General features: G+C 44.8%; 2 protein-coding genes across 2 annotated transcripts; both read right to left on the reverse strand.

Annotated features, from left to right (window-relative positions):
* Window positions 1-967: 967 nt before the first annotated feature.
* On the reverse strand, window positions 968-6,553 carry colq (collagen-like tail subunit (single strand of homotrimer) of asymmetric acetylcholinesterase). Its single transcript, XM_068755584.1, has 17 exons — window positions 6,457-6,553; window positions 5,786-5,895; window positions 5,497-5,604; window positions 4,736-4,780; window positions 4,542-4,568; window positions 3,680-3,751; window positions 3,391-3,453; window positions 3,270-3,296; window positions 3,136-3,180; window positions 2,996-3,031; window positions 2,797-2,877; window positions 2,564-2,660; window positions 1,979-2,106; window positions 1,556-1,675; window positions 1,339-1,480; window positions 1,140-1,242; window positions 968-1,037 (listed from the first exon to the last, which is right to left on the reverse strand). Exons 1-17 carry the CDS (start codon window positions 6,551-6,553, stop codon window positions 968-970), a joined length of 1,371 nt encoding a protein of 456 aa, XP_068611685.1.
* An 818-nt stretch (window positions 6,554-7,371) lies between these two features.
* On the reverse strand, window positions 7,372-12,715 carry hacl1 (2-hydroxyacyl-CoA lyase 1). The gene is made up of 17 exons (XM_068755582.1): window positions 12,665-12,715; window positions 11,933-12,037; window positions 11,805-11,845; window positions 11,635-11,715; window positions 11,473-11,545; window positions 11,318-11,395; window positions 11,103-11,197; window positions 10,914-11,026; window positions 10,653-10,788; window positions 10,330-10,435; window positions 10,130-10,213; window positions 9,884-9,985; window positions 9,582-9,736; window positions 9,039-9,200; window positions 8,850-8,957; window positions 8,571-8,757; window positions 7,372-7,721 (listed from the first exon to the last, which is right to left on the reverse strand). The coding sequence occupies exons 1-17, from the start codon at window positions 12,713-12,715 to the stop codon at window positions 7,689-7,691; spliced, it is 1,710 nt and encodes a 569-aa protein (XP_068611683.1). The 3' UTR covers window positions 7,372-7,688.
* Window positions 12,716-13,864: the final 1,149 nt, after the last annotated feature.

Raw genomic sequence — 13,864 nt, forward strand, 5'->3', positions numbered from 1 at the left:
AACGTTTCCGATGTGCTTTTGCGTACAGTCACGGCCGTTTCATTTACAAAGGGAGAAGTGGAGGAGGCCTGTCCTGTGAACGGTGCTGCCTGCAGCTGCATTATCTGTTTGTTCCTCAGAAACTCAGCGATGTAAAAAAGCATGTCCAGCACCAACGCAACGCCATGTGGGCAGTCACAGCCTCCTGGTATAACAGTGTGACTGTATCTTTACGTGCACAATCCATGCACTACTCGCCACCGGCCCCAGGCATACGTATCGATCTGATAGGATGCTTGTTCTTACCAATATGACATAACTTCCTAAGTTAATTTCATGACTGCACAGTGCGGACCTTCATGTGGTGAGAAGAAGTAAACGTAGACAGTGAGAGAAATTGAATAGTCTCATGCAGATGCTGTGCGCTGCCATTCACACTGCGTTAGTGTACCTGAGGCCATGGCTCTGGACGTCACACTGCCACCTTTTCTCAAAAGTTACCGGGTCAAGGTGAATTTGCCTCCAGCCCGACTGCTGCTCCGTTGCAACATCTCCGACTGACAGCAAATGAAGTCTCTGTCCGACGGCTGTTGCATCCCGAGGCTGATGCCGGTCCGGTGGGCCATGGTGAGGAGGCCGGTCTTAAGTCCTGCTTCTTAAGACAGAGTGATGTTCTCCTGTGCATTTCCTGTGTGTAGGTAAAGGTTTTCACTGATGTGAAGGTTACTCCATTGAGGGAGCTACGTGGCATCTCAGCAGCAATACGATACGTTATATTTATGTATATATACACGTGTGTGTTTGTGTGTTTCTGTGTGTGTGGGGGGGAGTTTGTTTGTTTTTTCTGTCATCATAAATTCATTGGCTGCCTCTATTTTCAGAGTCTCTTGGTTGGAGAATTTCATATTTTTGCATGAAAATATTTCTGTAAATGTGTCAAGCCAACAACACACAGAGGATCCTGCTGCCCCCCCGTCCTGCGTTCTCCTCAGGTGAAGTACTTGCAGTTGGTGGAGTCAATAGCACAGTAGCGCGTGCACTTCAGGTGACCATATGAGCTGAAAGCGAGACGGGAAACAACCTTTCAGTCTGCTTCGGATTGTCAGCAACACACAAACAGGCACAATGGTTTTCAAAATATATTTGAATGCTGTGCTTACCCTGGGAGATATGAATTACACGTCTGGTATCCAAAGTCCTTTCCATCACACTCCTCTGCACCCTCATAGCGATATCCATCGCCACAGTAGGCGTGTTTACACTCTGTGGTAAGAGGAGATCCCAGGCGTGGAGGGGGTCATCATCATGTCTGAACAGCAAAGTACAACTTGGAGCGATTATAGATGATGCATGACTTACTGATGCAGCCATCAGTAACAACTCTGTTTCTGTCATCACACTGCTCTCCGCTGGAAATCTGCACTATCCCGTCACCACAGTAACCTTCATCATCGGGTGCATTTTCCATGGACTGGAAGGGCATCAGCTGGAATGGAAAAGTCTTTCACAGAGATTCAGTAGTAAAAATGTGTGAAATAAGAACAATACAAATAATTTTTGTGACGTGCAATGCTACCTGGATGGGTAGCCACCCATCAATGTCTTTGAAATAAAGAGATTTCTGGTCTTTGCGGAATGCGAGAGCATTATCTGTGTGAAGGCGTTCCAATTCTTCCTCATTGCTCACAACGAATATCTGAACAGGTGTGCAGTATTTAGTACATTTTGAATCATAAGGCTAAATACAGTTGGAAATACACTGGCAATAGCTATCTTCCCAGGATATGTGCTATCTGTTAAAAATACTTGTCTTTGAACAATTATCTTAAAAATTAAAAAGTTATTTAAAAATATAATCTTGTTGTAGAATATCAGCAATTTCAAAAGATGCACATTGAGATTAGAAAAAAAAAGTATTCAGATTTTAGTTTCAGTTCTTTGGGGATACAAAATACTGTACACAACATTTTGTACTTGAAAAGACTATTTGATTTCTCACCGCTGGTACTTTGAGGTAATTTCCTCTGGAAGGATAATCGTCAAATGGAGAACTGAGCGAGCCACAGCTACATTTTCCTGGAGGTCCCGGCGGGCCGCGGGCACCCTTTGTTCCGGCCATGTACAGCCCTAAACACATTTCATGAAGAGGAACAGAATATTTCAGGCTTACAGCGGAGTGTGGTCAAGAGAACCGGCTGCAGCAGCTGATATTAAGACTGCATGTTATGAAGAAGCACACCACAGAATTAATTTACTCACCAAAGTAGCATTGATTATGCACTGAAATAATATTTTGTAAAACTTCCCGGAGAGCCGCCATCTGCGAATCCGTTTTAGCCACATGATGTTGTGATGACAGCGTCCTGTTTCATCTCAGGAGATTAGGTTTCTCTGGTGCTAAATAAGACTAACGCACACTGGTCTTAAGTGTGCTTCCCTTTGCTGACAGGGGTGTTAACTAATCCTTACACAGAGTCTTACACACTCGCAGACAACAGAGGGAGTGCAGGAGACAGGCATCCATCAGTCAATGCGCCTGGTTTTAAATCAGAATACTTAAGAGATTTCTGGAAAAGGCTCTCACCTGTGGCCGGTGAGCCGGGGGGACCAGGGCGACCCGCCGGGCCCTGTGGGCCTGCAGGTCCCATGGGACCAATACTTCCTGGGTCTCCTTTCCCTCCCTGAAAATCAATTAAACCATATGTGAAGTGATCAGACATTTTTTTTTTTGGCACTCTATTCTGCATGCTGTCAGGTTTCCTGCATGCTTGTTGTATTTCCTCGAGCAAGCAGTGCAGCCAGAATGTCCCCCCCCACCTGTTTGCCTCTCTTCCCTGGTCGGCCAGTGGGTCCTCTGTTTCCCGAGATTCCAGGTTCTCCTTTTGGACCCATTTCACCCTGCACAACAAGTCGACATCCAGTTTTGTCAGATTTGATAAAACTGGATGTTTTATCAAATCCAGTTTTGATAAAACTGGATTTAAAAATCGGCAACTGGTTTCAATGCATTTCTCACTTTTTGTCCCAGCATTCCTGGGAATCCCATTGCTCCCTGTGGATAAAGACGAGTAGATTATACGCAGTATTCTCTATGTGCAGTGTAGTACTACTACTACTACAACTACTTTCATTTGCGCCAACTGACAAGGTGCTCACCTTGTTGCCTTTCGTCCCACTCTCACCACGGTCACCTCGATAGCCCTGGAGCAGATCACATCATGTTTAAAAAACAGACTAATCAAGTTTATTGATTGTTATACTCAGCAATAATTACTGAAACTGTTGCATACCTTTTCCCCTTTATATCCAGGTGAACCCTAGAATGAATGTAAAAGCAACATCCAAAATGAAATAAAATAGTTTGAAGGCGAGATCATTCCGGGTCAGTATAACACACAGTAGAGATCATACCCGTGGCCCGATTGGTCCTCTGGCTCCAGGTAAACCCATAAGCCCCGAGTCACCTTTATCCCCCTGACAAGAAGACAATATTAGGACTCAGATAGATGTTGATTGGCTCCATTTCAAAATATCACCCTGCCACATGTACCAAGTCCTGAGTGATGACTGCAGGTTCTTTTATTTTACAACAACATTTCTGGAGATTAATATTTCATTGTAATAGTGGCACACACTGTACCCATGATGCCCAGCTTCACTAACTAGGATCATCTACAATGATGAGGTCTGACTTACTCACTTTGGGCCCACTTGGTCCTGGCCATCCAGCTGCTCCCTGTTTTCCAGGAAGTCCTGGAGGACCTGTCCGACCCTAACAGGAGATGTCAGATATAGAAATACCTTCTAAGAGACTAACAAACGAGACAGCTGAGCAATCAAGTTAAGTTTAATGAACTCAGAGCCTTCCCTGCTGGTTTGCTTTGCTGGTAAAAAAAAAAGAAAAAAAAAAGAAATGTAAGTGCAAGATTTGCTGCTTGAGCTGACAGCCTGCTTGCTAGTATTCATCAGACACTGCTGCACATGTAGAGGGAGAATGACTTTAATGAGCCCTGTCACTTTGCTCTCTTTAATTAAATGATGGGCTGTATATAGAACAGGAGCCCATGCTTGTGGGAAATAAAATGATTTATGACCTCGCTGAAGCACTAAGCTAAATTGCCCTGCAGTGCTGTAAAGCTGCCCGGTCAGGCTACCAGGCAGCGGCGACTCTATCAGTCCATCTCAGACTGATCATTTAAAGGGGTTAAGTCTTTTCCACCTGTGGCCCTTGCATCCTGAGTTTTACACAGAGCTGAGTGCAACCTAATGGAGAATCAAGAGACATCTTAAAGGCAGATGTGATGCCAAGTGACTTTCAGCAATCCCTGCATGATCATCCCCGCCATCAAAAGAGTCAGCCTCAGTAGCTCTTCATCCATTGCATCCTGCCAGGGAGTCTGTGCCGTCTACTGTCAAGGTTGTACTTGCTCACAATGTCTCGATGCACACAAGCAGGCACCGGTAGCACTCCGAGTAGCAAGCAAGCAGGCGGAGGGGGTATATCTCATTTTTGAGTAAAGCCATTTAAGGGAAAATATGAAGTGATTAATGGGGACGCTCACCTTTTGCCCAGGTCTTCCGATTTCTCCCTGACAACGGGATGCAGAGGAGGGGAGTTCTTTTTAACGCACATCTCGGAGGCACGTTTCAATCATGTGTAATAGATCAATTATATTATATCTTACAAAATAGTAATCTGTAAAATGCATATTGAGCTGATGATGATTATATGAGACTGGCACATTGAGCTGCTGACCTTTTCTCCCCCATGCCCTTCTATCCCGGGCAATCCAGGCGGACCCTGATGAAAGTAAAATAAAATGAATATGTTGCTCCTATACTTATGTCACACAGATATACATAAATATGCATAATTAGTTTAATTATCCGTTGCCCACAAAGTTAAAGCAGCTTCTGGAAGGCCGTTACTGCTCTTTCAATTAATTAAAGGCCGAGTGATTGTTGTAAAAAGTGTCTTGTAGGTCTCTTCATTTAAACCGAGATGCTGCTGTGGACGGACGAGGCTTTGGTAGATCTGCTTTTTAAACGATGAAATGCTGGACTAACGGGGAAGGCAACTACTGAACGATAACGTCTCCATAACTTTTAGCACTACGATGCACAAACACGTGGTTTTGTCAATAATCCATGGAATTTACGCAGCCTAGCAATCTTTCCAGGCAGACAGCTCTTCGGACAGCTTCTGAGAATGATGCGGTTCACACTGTCCGGCAGTGGAAAAAGGCTATTTGTGTCTGAGCTAAATGGAGAGCGTTAATGGACTGCTGTGTTGGAAGGGCCGTAGAAAAACCCCATCTACTGTTCTGCAGGAACTCTAAAGTTGGAAAGGAGACAGGGTTGGATTCTAAACATGGTAATCCAAAGCCCGCCCCCAACGTGAAACGGAGTGCGTCTGTGATTTTTGTCGGAATGGCTTGATGATGGAGCCAAAGCGGCAGATCCGCAGAGTATCAATGGTGAGATAAACACGATGTCTGGTAAGAGTCTAGATGTTACCTCAATGCCGGGGGGGCCGGCAGGCCCACGGGGCCCTCGGACACAGGAAGAAACTTTGTCTCCATTACTCGACTCTGAATTACTATGGCGATATGAAAAGTCTTCATTCTGTAAAATGATTGACACAAAGTCTGAATTGATCCAGAGATTGAGACCTTTACACTTTTATGGTTATTGAGAGGTTTATGACTCAGGGGTCAACAGACGTTAAGCAAGGGCGCTCTTGGATATCAACCAAGGACACATCAATAGATATTCCACAACAGAAGGTCACATGACTTTGACTCACGTTAGCGTGGAGGCGCCAAAATGAGGGGGGTGGAGGAAACAGTGGGGGTGGAGGTGGACTCAGCAAACAGCATGGTTTTGATCTCTTCTGCGGCTCCTGGGATCTGAGAGCTGTTAGAGGTGTGCATGCAGCCAGACTCACAATGACTCCAGATGTAAAAATGAGAACAGCCAGAGGAGGATATGCTCATGTCTCGGCTTCTGCAACAACCGAGTCTGAATCCTGATGAATGCACAGCAGTAGAGCGATGCTTCACCTCCAGGAACGTTTGGATGCAAAAGAGACCTACGGTTCATATATCGTGTGACATTTTCGACAACATTTACACATTCAATTATTTTAAAACCAGACAATTCAAAGAGGCTAGAGCATGCAAAAGCAGCACAAGTAACAGCTAAACAGGTGCAAACGATCAACTCAGCTCCTGCGGCCGGAGTCAGACATCAAGAGTCGGTTCCTCTCACTTGAGGACTGGGTTCTCGCTATTTATAGAGACCCTTACAGTGCAAGTCATAGGCAACAAGAAAACAAAAAACAAGGGTGCTTCACAAGCAGCGCAATATGAACCCTCAATCCGAACACTTAGTGTGCACGCATTTACAAAGCCACCTCTCATTAATCTGTGCAAGCACTACAATGCATACAGAGTACAGGACACGCAATATCCTCACCTGCTGGTAATGAACTAGAGCTGTCCAGAAAGGAGGGCTGGGCCAGCCCACACCAGAACCACAGTGGAAGATACAGTCCAAGTGTTAGAGGAGTCATTCTGCTTCAGGTAGGGGACTTGATTTCTGAGCCACAGAACCCTTCACACCGCCTTCCTCTCTCCCTCTGCTCGCCTCCCTCCCTGCTCCTCTACGCCCTCACAAGAGGGTACGCTGACCAAAGCCCATTAAATCGTTCCTCTGCATCAGTGTGCGCTAAAATTACAGGAGACAGCCCACCAGCTGCTTCGAGTGCCAGTATTAGATCTCTACTACAGTGGGGGGTATCTTTTGTTGTCCCCACTGCTCTCACCGGGGGGAGACATATCATGATCAGCCCAGGGCTTTTCTGCAAGAGACTCAAACAGCATCCTGCATGAAGGTGTGATCAACGCACCCTGGGACGGCCTTGGTGGTCTCGTTAGTGTATAATTTTTATGACAGATATTTCGTGCAGCACACTGTTCATCCCTTGTGGATTGTGGAGTCCATTTGGTCCAGACCAGATTTGCTTTCTCGTCCTACAAATTGACTGTCTGAATTTCAAAAGGAGGCTGTCAGGGGAACAGGAGCGTTGTAAAAATCAAAAAAAGAGGCAGCATCACTCACATCTTCTTAGCGTGGACTACTCAAGCACAAGTTTAGGTCTGCAGGACATTATGCACCTCGATAGAAATGAAGACAAACATTACTCCAAGACAAACTGACCCCTCGCTCCCTTTCTTGAATTTTCACTTTACAGAAATGAAAAAATAAGCTATGTAGCTATGGCACAAGGTGATGCCAGAAATACTCTATTCATTAGTGGAAAATCGTTTTTTGACAGGATGTCACTGTAGGGTGAAAATGGATGCATTTGTAGAATTTTAAAATCAGGACAGAACCTTTTTATTAGCACTGACTTGACCAAAACACGACACCTTCACTCTCCCAGAATTTTAGTTCACTGTGCCAGCATGTTATTATCACAATAATGACCTACTAGATCCATTAGTATATAAAAAGGAATGAATTAACATCAAGGGCATTCATATTAAAATGTTCTGCATTTTGTAGTAAAAACCAATACAGAACTATTTTACAGAAATGATTACAGAAAATAAAGGCAGCTCTATATTCTGACAGTCTGAGATTCCTGAGGAAAGCGTGTGTTCTGATGATGCTCAACAGAGGATGTGGCAGATCCCTCTTTAAGTCTATAAGTTGGAGCGGGTGAGCCAAGGAAACTCCTGCAAATACAGAGAACAAAAGATAACATGAGATGATGCAGCGCTACGTCTGCTTTGTCTCCACATTCATTCAAAAATGTCGAGCAAAACAAAATAGATAGCACGTCTCCATCGATTGACCGATATCCAGGTTTAAACTTCAGGCAAACAATAAGGACGGGGCACCTCGGACAAGACTTTCTACAGGCAACCATGGGGAGCAGCACCATGGATACAGCCCTCAATACAACCTTGAAACAACCAACCAATGGTTGCATGGATACATTCAACATAAACACAGAGGGCCTTGCTTTCTAATTATGGGGACTCTGAAATAGAAAGGTCATGTTGTGGGGATTGTGAGAGGAATACAACAGTTCTCCGGTGCACCTGGAGTGTGTGGATTCCTGTTCAGGGAGGCATGCCAGTCACGCGGTCCTGGTAAGGATGAAACTCGAGTCAAAGTAAACACCGAGCCGTTTGCTGTTCCTCACTAATCATTAGCTGAAACGCTGCAGCTTCTAATCTGGCCTGACCTCACGGTCAAGGTCAGCCAAGCAATTGTTCCTCTCCTCTCTAATCCAATTCCTAAGTGACAATAATCAAACGGGATGAATCTGACTTGCAGCCTCTCATCATTGAGCTGAAGAGGCGGGGCCACACAGACAGCGGACTCACGCACACACTCACACCTACGTGCAATTTGCTGTCACGAATTCACCAGAGAGACAGGAACGGGGAGAACATACAAACTCAGCACAAAAAGGAATCGAACCCAGAACCATGAAGCTGTGAGGCAACAGCGCTATCCACTGCGCCACAGTGCCTTTGTTTGGCCTTTAATACATATTCCTGACAGGTGACAGTTACCTGCTGCTTCCTGTCAGAGGAGGGGTCAATCAGCACATTGATCAGGCTCGGCCTCTCCCAGTCGCTCAAGCTAAGCTGCACAGCACTGCGTAGCTCCTCGACCGTCCTCACCAGGAACCCTCGACCTCCAAATGCTGCCATGACCTCGTCATAGCGTGCCTCAGGTAGGAGGCTCACAGGTGGGGCTCTGAAACCAAGATGACAATGCAAGGCAGTTTTATTTACATCACAGCTTGTGAGCATTACAGTGAATGCATTACGTTGATTTGCAAGACTCACACTGTGGTCAGATCACCCATTTTCTCCATTTCTTTCCATGTCTTAGGATCCATTCCGCTGTAAATACCATTGTTATTGACCACGATGATGACCACGGGCAATCTATACCTGTTAAAAGCAGAGTGTGTGTGTGTGTGTGTGTAAGTAAAAAAACAGGGGGCTGGAGTCGATATAATCCAGAAAACACACCTGCACAAGGTTTCAACCTCCATGCCAGAAAATCCAAAGGCGCTGTCTCCCTCCACGCAAACTACCCTTTGGCGTTCATCACACTTGCTCCGCTCCACGGCAGCTGCCGCTATTGCAAAACCAAGGCCAACCCCCATTGTCCCAAATGTACCAGCATCCAACCTGCAGAGCGAGAATTACAAATATTCACTAAAATCTATGGAAACTTTAGCCGAGTAGTGAAGTCACATGTTCTGAGTTTGGAATAAAATACTCTTGTTAATCAAAAGTGCTTTTTTGCTTATTTTTCCAGTTTGATTACTAAAAGACTCCAAACTTCTATTGCTCTGTAGTTATTTTACACAAAACCTTGTGAAGCCTTGTGTGAATTCTTTACTTTTTGTAGGAAGGGCTGCAACAAAACTCCCCTACAGGCCATATTTGTCTGCTGCAGCAAAATACGCAGGAGAGGATTTTGTGATAACTATGAACTTACCAGTGCATTTAAAAATTATAATGCCACAGAAAAGTGCCATTTTTTGTCAGTTGTCTATAATGCCTTGCCTGTGTCGAGGCAGGTAGTTGTTCAACATGGTGCGTCCTATGTCCATAGTGTTCGCGCCCTCGCTGACGATAATGCAGTCACGCGGCAGCAGATGTGAAATATGATGAAACACTGTGTAATAGTTCATCGGGTCTGCAGGCCGGAGAGCGAGCGCCTGCGGATACAAGACAGATGAAAACTATATATTAATACAATATTCTCCATATAAAGGGCTGAATTAATCATGATATTAAACTATGTAAGATAATGATGAAACGTTCCAACATCTATCGAGTCTTTTCAAACACGGGACTAAACGTACCTTTGATATTTTAGCATTAGATTCAATTTTGTCCTTCAGGGTGCTCCACCACGCTGTATCAGAGGGATACTTCCAGCCATCATTACGCACACACTCCCAGAGCTAAACACACACACATACACAAAAAGAGAAGACATTATCACTTTCCGTCAACGTCCAAGAGCTATTCTAATATAGGATGGTTTTAAAGGACATCAGGATATCATGACTGTCAGTACTGTACAGCTTATGAAGTGAAAGAGTTACCTGGGTAATGGTGGCGTTGATGTCTCCGAGCAGAGCAACAGCAGGCCGCACATTGTTCCCCATCTCCTCAGCACAAAGGTCAACCTAGATACAGAGTCCAGCGTCGTTATCCATAACCACGCTGACATTAGCAAGCAGAAAAACGTGTTGGGGCTGACTTTCCTTCGAACCACCAGCGATGGGCTCGGTCATTTGCACACCTGAATGATCTTTACATCAGGGTTAAATCGAGGTGGAAGACCAAAATGTAGGATCCAATTCAGCCTGGCTCCCAACAGAAGCACCACATCTGCCTGGAGAAGAGCTCTGGGTAGCAGAAATGACGGAGGAAAGAGATGGGGCGGCAGTTAGAGAAGGAACAAATGGAAAAACAAAAAAATAAACGTGCAGTAGGATTATAGAAAACTTCAGTCGCATGCCATGCAAATGTGCAGAATAAACAGCATTCAAGTTAACTCTATGAATACAAACACGGATCACACTTCATGACTGAACATTGTCTTTAGAGTGACGGCAGGCTGACCTCGAGCGAGCAGCAGCTACACAGTTGGGGTGATCATCAGGGAGGACCCCTTTCCCCATGGGGGTGGGCAGGAATGGCAGACCACTCATTTGCACAAAATCCCTGAGAGCGGTTTCTGCTCGGCCGTACGCCGCTCCTTTTGACCACAATAATCAAATCATTGCGATTTATGTAATGAGCCACTCTGAGCGATCGGACTAAATGTGGCCATTCTACTTCATTCAATCTAATAACGCCGAGACACAACTGCTCTAATACTACCTTTGCCAATTATGACTAAGGGTCTCTCCGCTGCTTTCAAGATAGAGACGGCTTCGGCGACAGCTCCGGGGTTTGCTAAGCTCGCAGGTGGGATTGGGCAGCAGGACACAAATCTGCAGGAGGAACACACTTTTGAGCGCGAGACTCGTGACGCTGCAAAGAAATACAGATGTTGCAATGACAGCAAACCTGACTTTGCTCCTGTCCACGTTGGCGTTGACCATGTCCCCCGCAATGTCCACATAACAAGCGCCAGGACGGCCGTACATGCTTGTGCGAACTGCCTGTGAGCAGACAAACGTCATAAAATGTCATCCAACGGAGCAAGAATTTATAGTTTAGCCTGCTGTCGTAAAGAAAGCAATACTAACAAAGATCAGGGAGACGGTGTTGTGGTTTATTACCTTCTCTACCACGGAGGGGATGGCCTCCAGAGTGCTGGGTCGAGCCGAGAACTTGCTATAAAGGCGGCACGCTTCCACCTGGCGACGCAGCGAAAACAAAGGCTGATTTAATGAACTGTCAAATGGAAGGAAATCCACACGGAGGCGTGTAATACCTGAGGAAACTCCTGGAAGGCTCCGGCGGTTTCTTGGTTTCGATCCGAGGAACCCCCGATGACGATCACCGGCCTGTGCAAAGACAACACAGACGTTAGAGCCTTTAATGAGACTGCAGGCGGGAACACAACGGGCACAGAAAGCAGACTGTTGAGTCATACCAGCAGTTCATGTTAGCATTGGCCATTCCGCCCAGAGCATGGATGAGTCCAGGACCAGACACCACCAGGCAGGCCCCTGGTCTGGGGGGGGACAGGTAACCATAGCAACACGTCAGGTACAGCCACACCAGCTGATCGCAGCCCCGCGTTCTTCAGGCACTGATTCTTACCTCCCGGTCAGGAACCCGATGGCCGATGCTGCATAGCACGCCTGAGTTGTGACAGAATGGATCGTAAGTTAAAATGTTTTGTTGGGGATTAGAAATGTTGGGAGGAAACTTAAAAACGACGGCAGTACCGCTTGTTCGTTCCGCATTCCCACATACTTGATCCCAGCAGCCTGAGCAGCCATGGCCACCTCTATGACGGGAACCCCGACTATTCCAAACATGTATTCCACTTTCTGCGTAGAGAGAAGTTACGACATGCCAGTAGGAAAGGCTTTAACTGCATTTGATTGCACTGACGGCCAATGTTCCCTCTAATGTTTCATGTTTCTGAGCAAACACACAAACTCCCTGAGCAGTCCCTTGGACAACTTTGAGCAACATCATAATAATACATTTTATTTTAAACGCCCTTTACATTTGAAAGCAAATCTCAAAGTATACAATATAAATAAATAACATAAAAACAAGCGATAAAAACAAAAAAAATAAAACAGATAAAATCAACAAACGAAGGATGTGTGTACTGTGGTCCCGCGAGAGTCCTGGAACTCCGATCACAATGGCGTCTATTAGCTGCGTAAAAACATGTGAATCTCATCATTAGCCGGAGCAGCCAGTCACTGACTCAGTGGGAAATAGCACAGAATTAATTTTTACGTGTTTATGTTATTTTCAATTTGGGTTGGATTTTCTGTTGTGCGCAACGTAGATTTTCGCTGCGCGAAGACCGTGTCAGCTGTGCGTAATTACGCACGAGCGCACCTTAGAGGGCACGTTGCTGACGGCCACACTTGTCAGCACCGCTGTTCTCACCTGAATGAAGGTGACTGAATCGTGACGCGCCGATTTGAAGGACTTACCTGTGTCTTTAGAGACTCAGCAATCAGCTGAGCTCCTGTTAACTCGTCCATTGCAGCTAAAATTGTTGTCGTCGTTGTTTCTCTGTGCTTCCGGTTACCTGTAACGTCAGATGTACACGTAAGGACGGGCTTAGCCCAATCACTGCTCTCAAATCAATCTTACTTCCTGTTTAACAACCAATCAAGCCGACGAGCAAAGAACAGTGCGCCCGTATTCTAGGGTTTATGGTAAATGCATTAGAACGTCACAGCGCCAGGACTTTAGCGATAGTTTTACTGATATTTTATAATTTTCATAATAGCAGTGACACTTTATATATATATTTTTTACTGGATGAAGGCTCTAAAAACGCAATTTGTTTGATTTACGATTTGTTTTTAAATCGAATTGGTCGGAATTGCCTAAAAAATGATACAAGGACTACATCCGGTTTTCAAAATAAGATAAGAATCAGCGCCATAAAGGAGATTGTGGGATAATAACAGATTTGTCCCATAAGTGTTTCAAAATTATTTGATCATTGGACAGAATCCATTTATAAGTGTTTTCGTATCTGCTGTTGTCATGTTTCTTTGGTTTGGCTGGATGTTGCATGGAGACCTCACAGCGCAGACTCGAAAAATAGGAGTGATAGTGCTCCCCCCCATCCATTTCCAGCTGAAGAAGAGGGGGCATTTTATGGGTTGAGAGGTGCAAAATTAAGTGCAGTGATGAGCGCTTCATTTAGAAAAGAGTATACATTTCAGTGAAGCCAAGATATCCTGACAGCAAAAAAGCAAACTGTATCAGACCTTTGTCATTACTTAATGACAGTTGATGAAGACATGTTTGTTCATTATTAAATAATTCATTTCTTTATTACTCATAAAATATACAGCAATCTCAGTACTGAAAGAACTCATTGGAGCATTTAATTCACAGTCATAATTTCTATATACATGCTCATTTCATCCCCCTTTCAAGAAAAAGCAACTAAAAGAGAAAATCTTTCTGTTCTAACAAAGCTAGCAAATTTCCAGTTAAAAGGATTCAACAGACAGAAAAAGTCTGAATCACAGAAAGATTTGAGTGGTTTCTGTTTTTTTGTTATCCAAGCAAGCAAAACTTGTCAACACACATGGAATTATACTTTGCTCATATTAGCCAAACAGAATAAAATCAAACACTCTCTTGTCATTGGTTTACAGTGTTTCTTCTCA

This window comes from Brachionichthys hirsutus, chromosome 3, assembly GCF_040956055.1.
Source record: "Brachionichthys hirsutus isolate HB-005 chromosome 3, CSIRO-AGI_Bhir_v1, whole genome shotgun sequence".
Taxonomy (NCBI): Eukaryota; Metazoa; Chordata; class Actinopteri; order Lophiiformes; family Brachionichthyidae; genus Brachionichthys; species Brachionichthys hirsutus.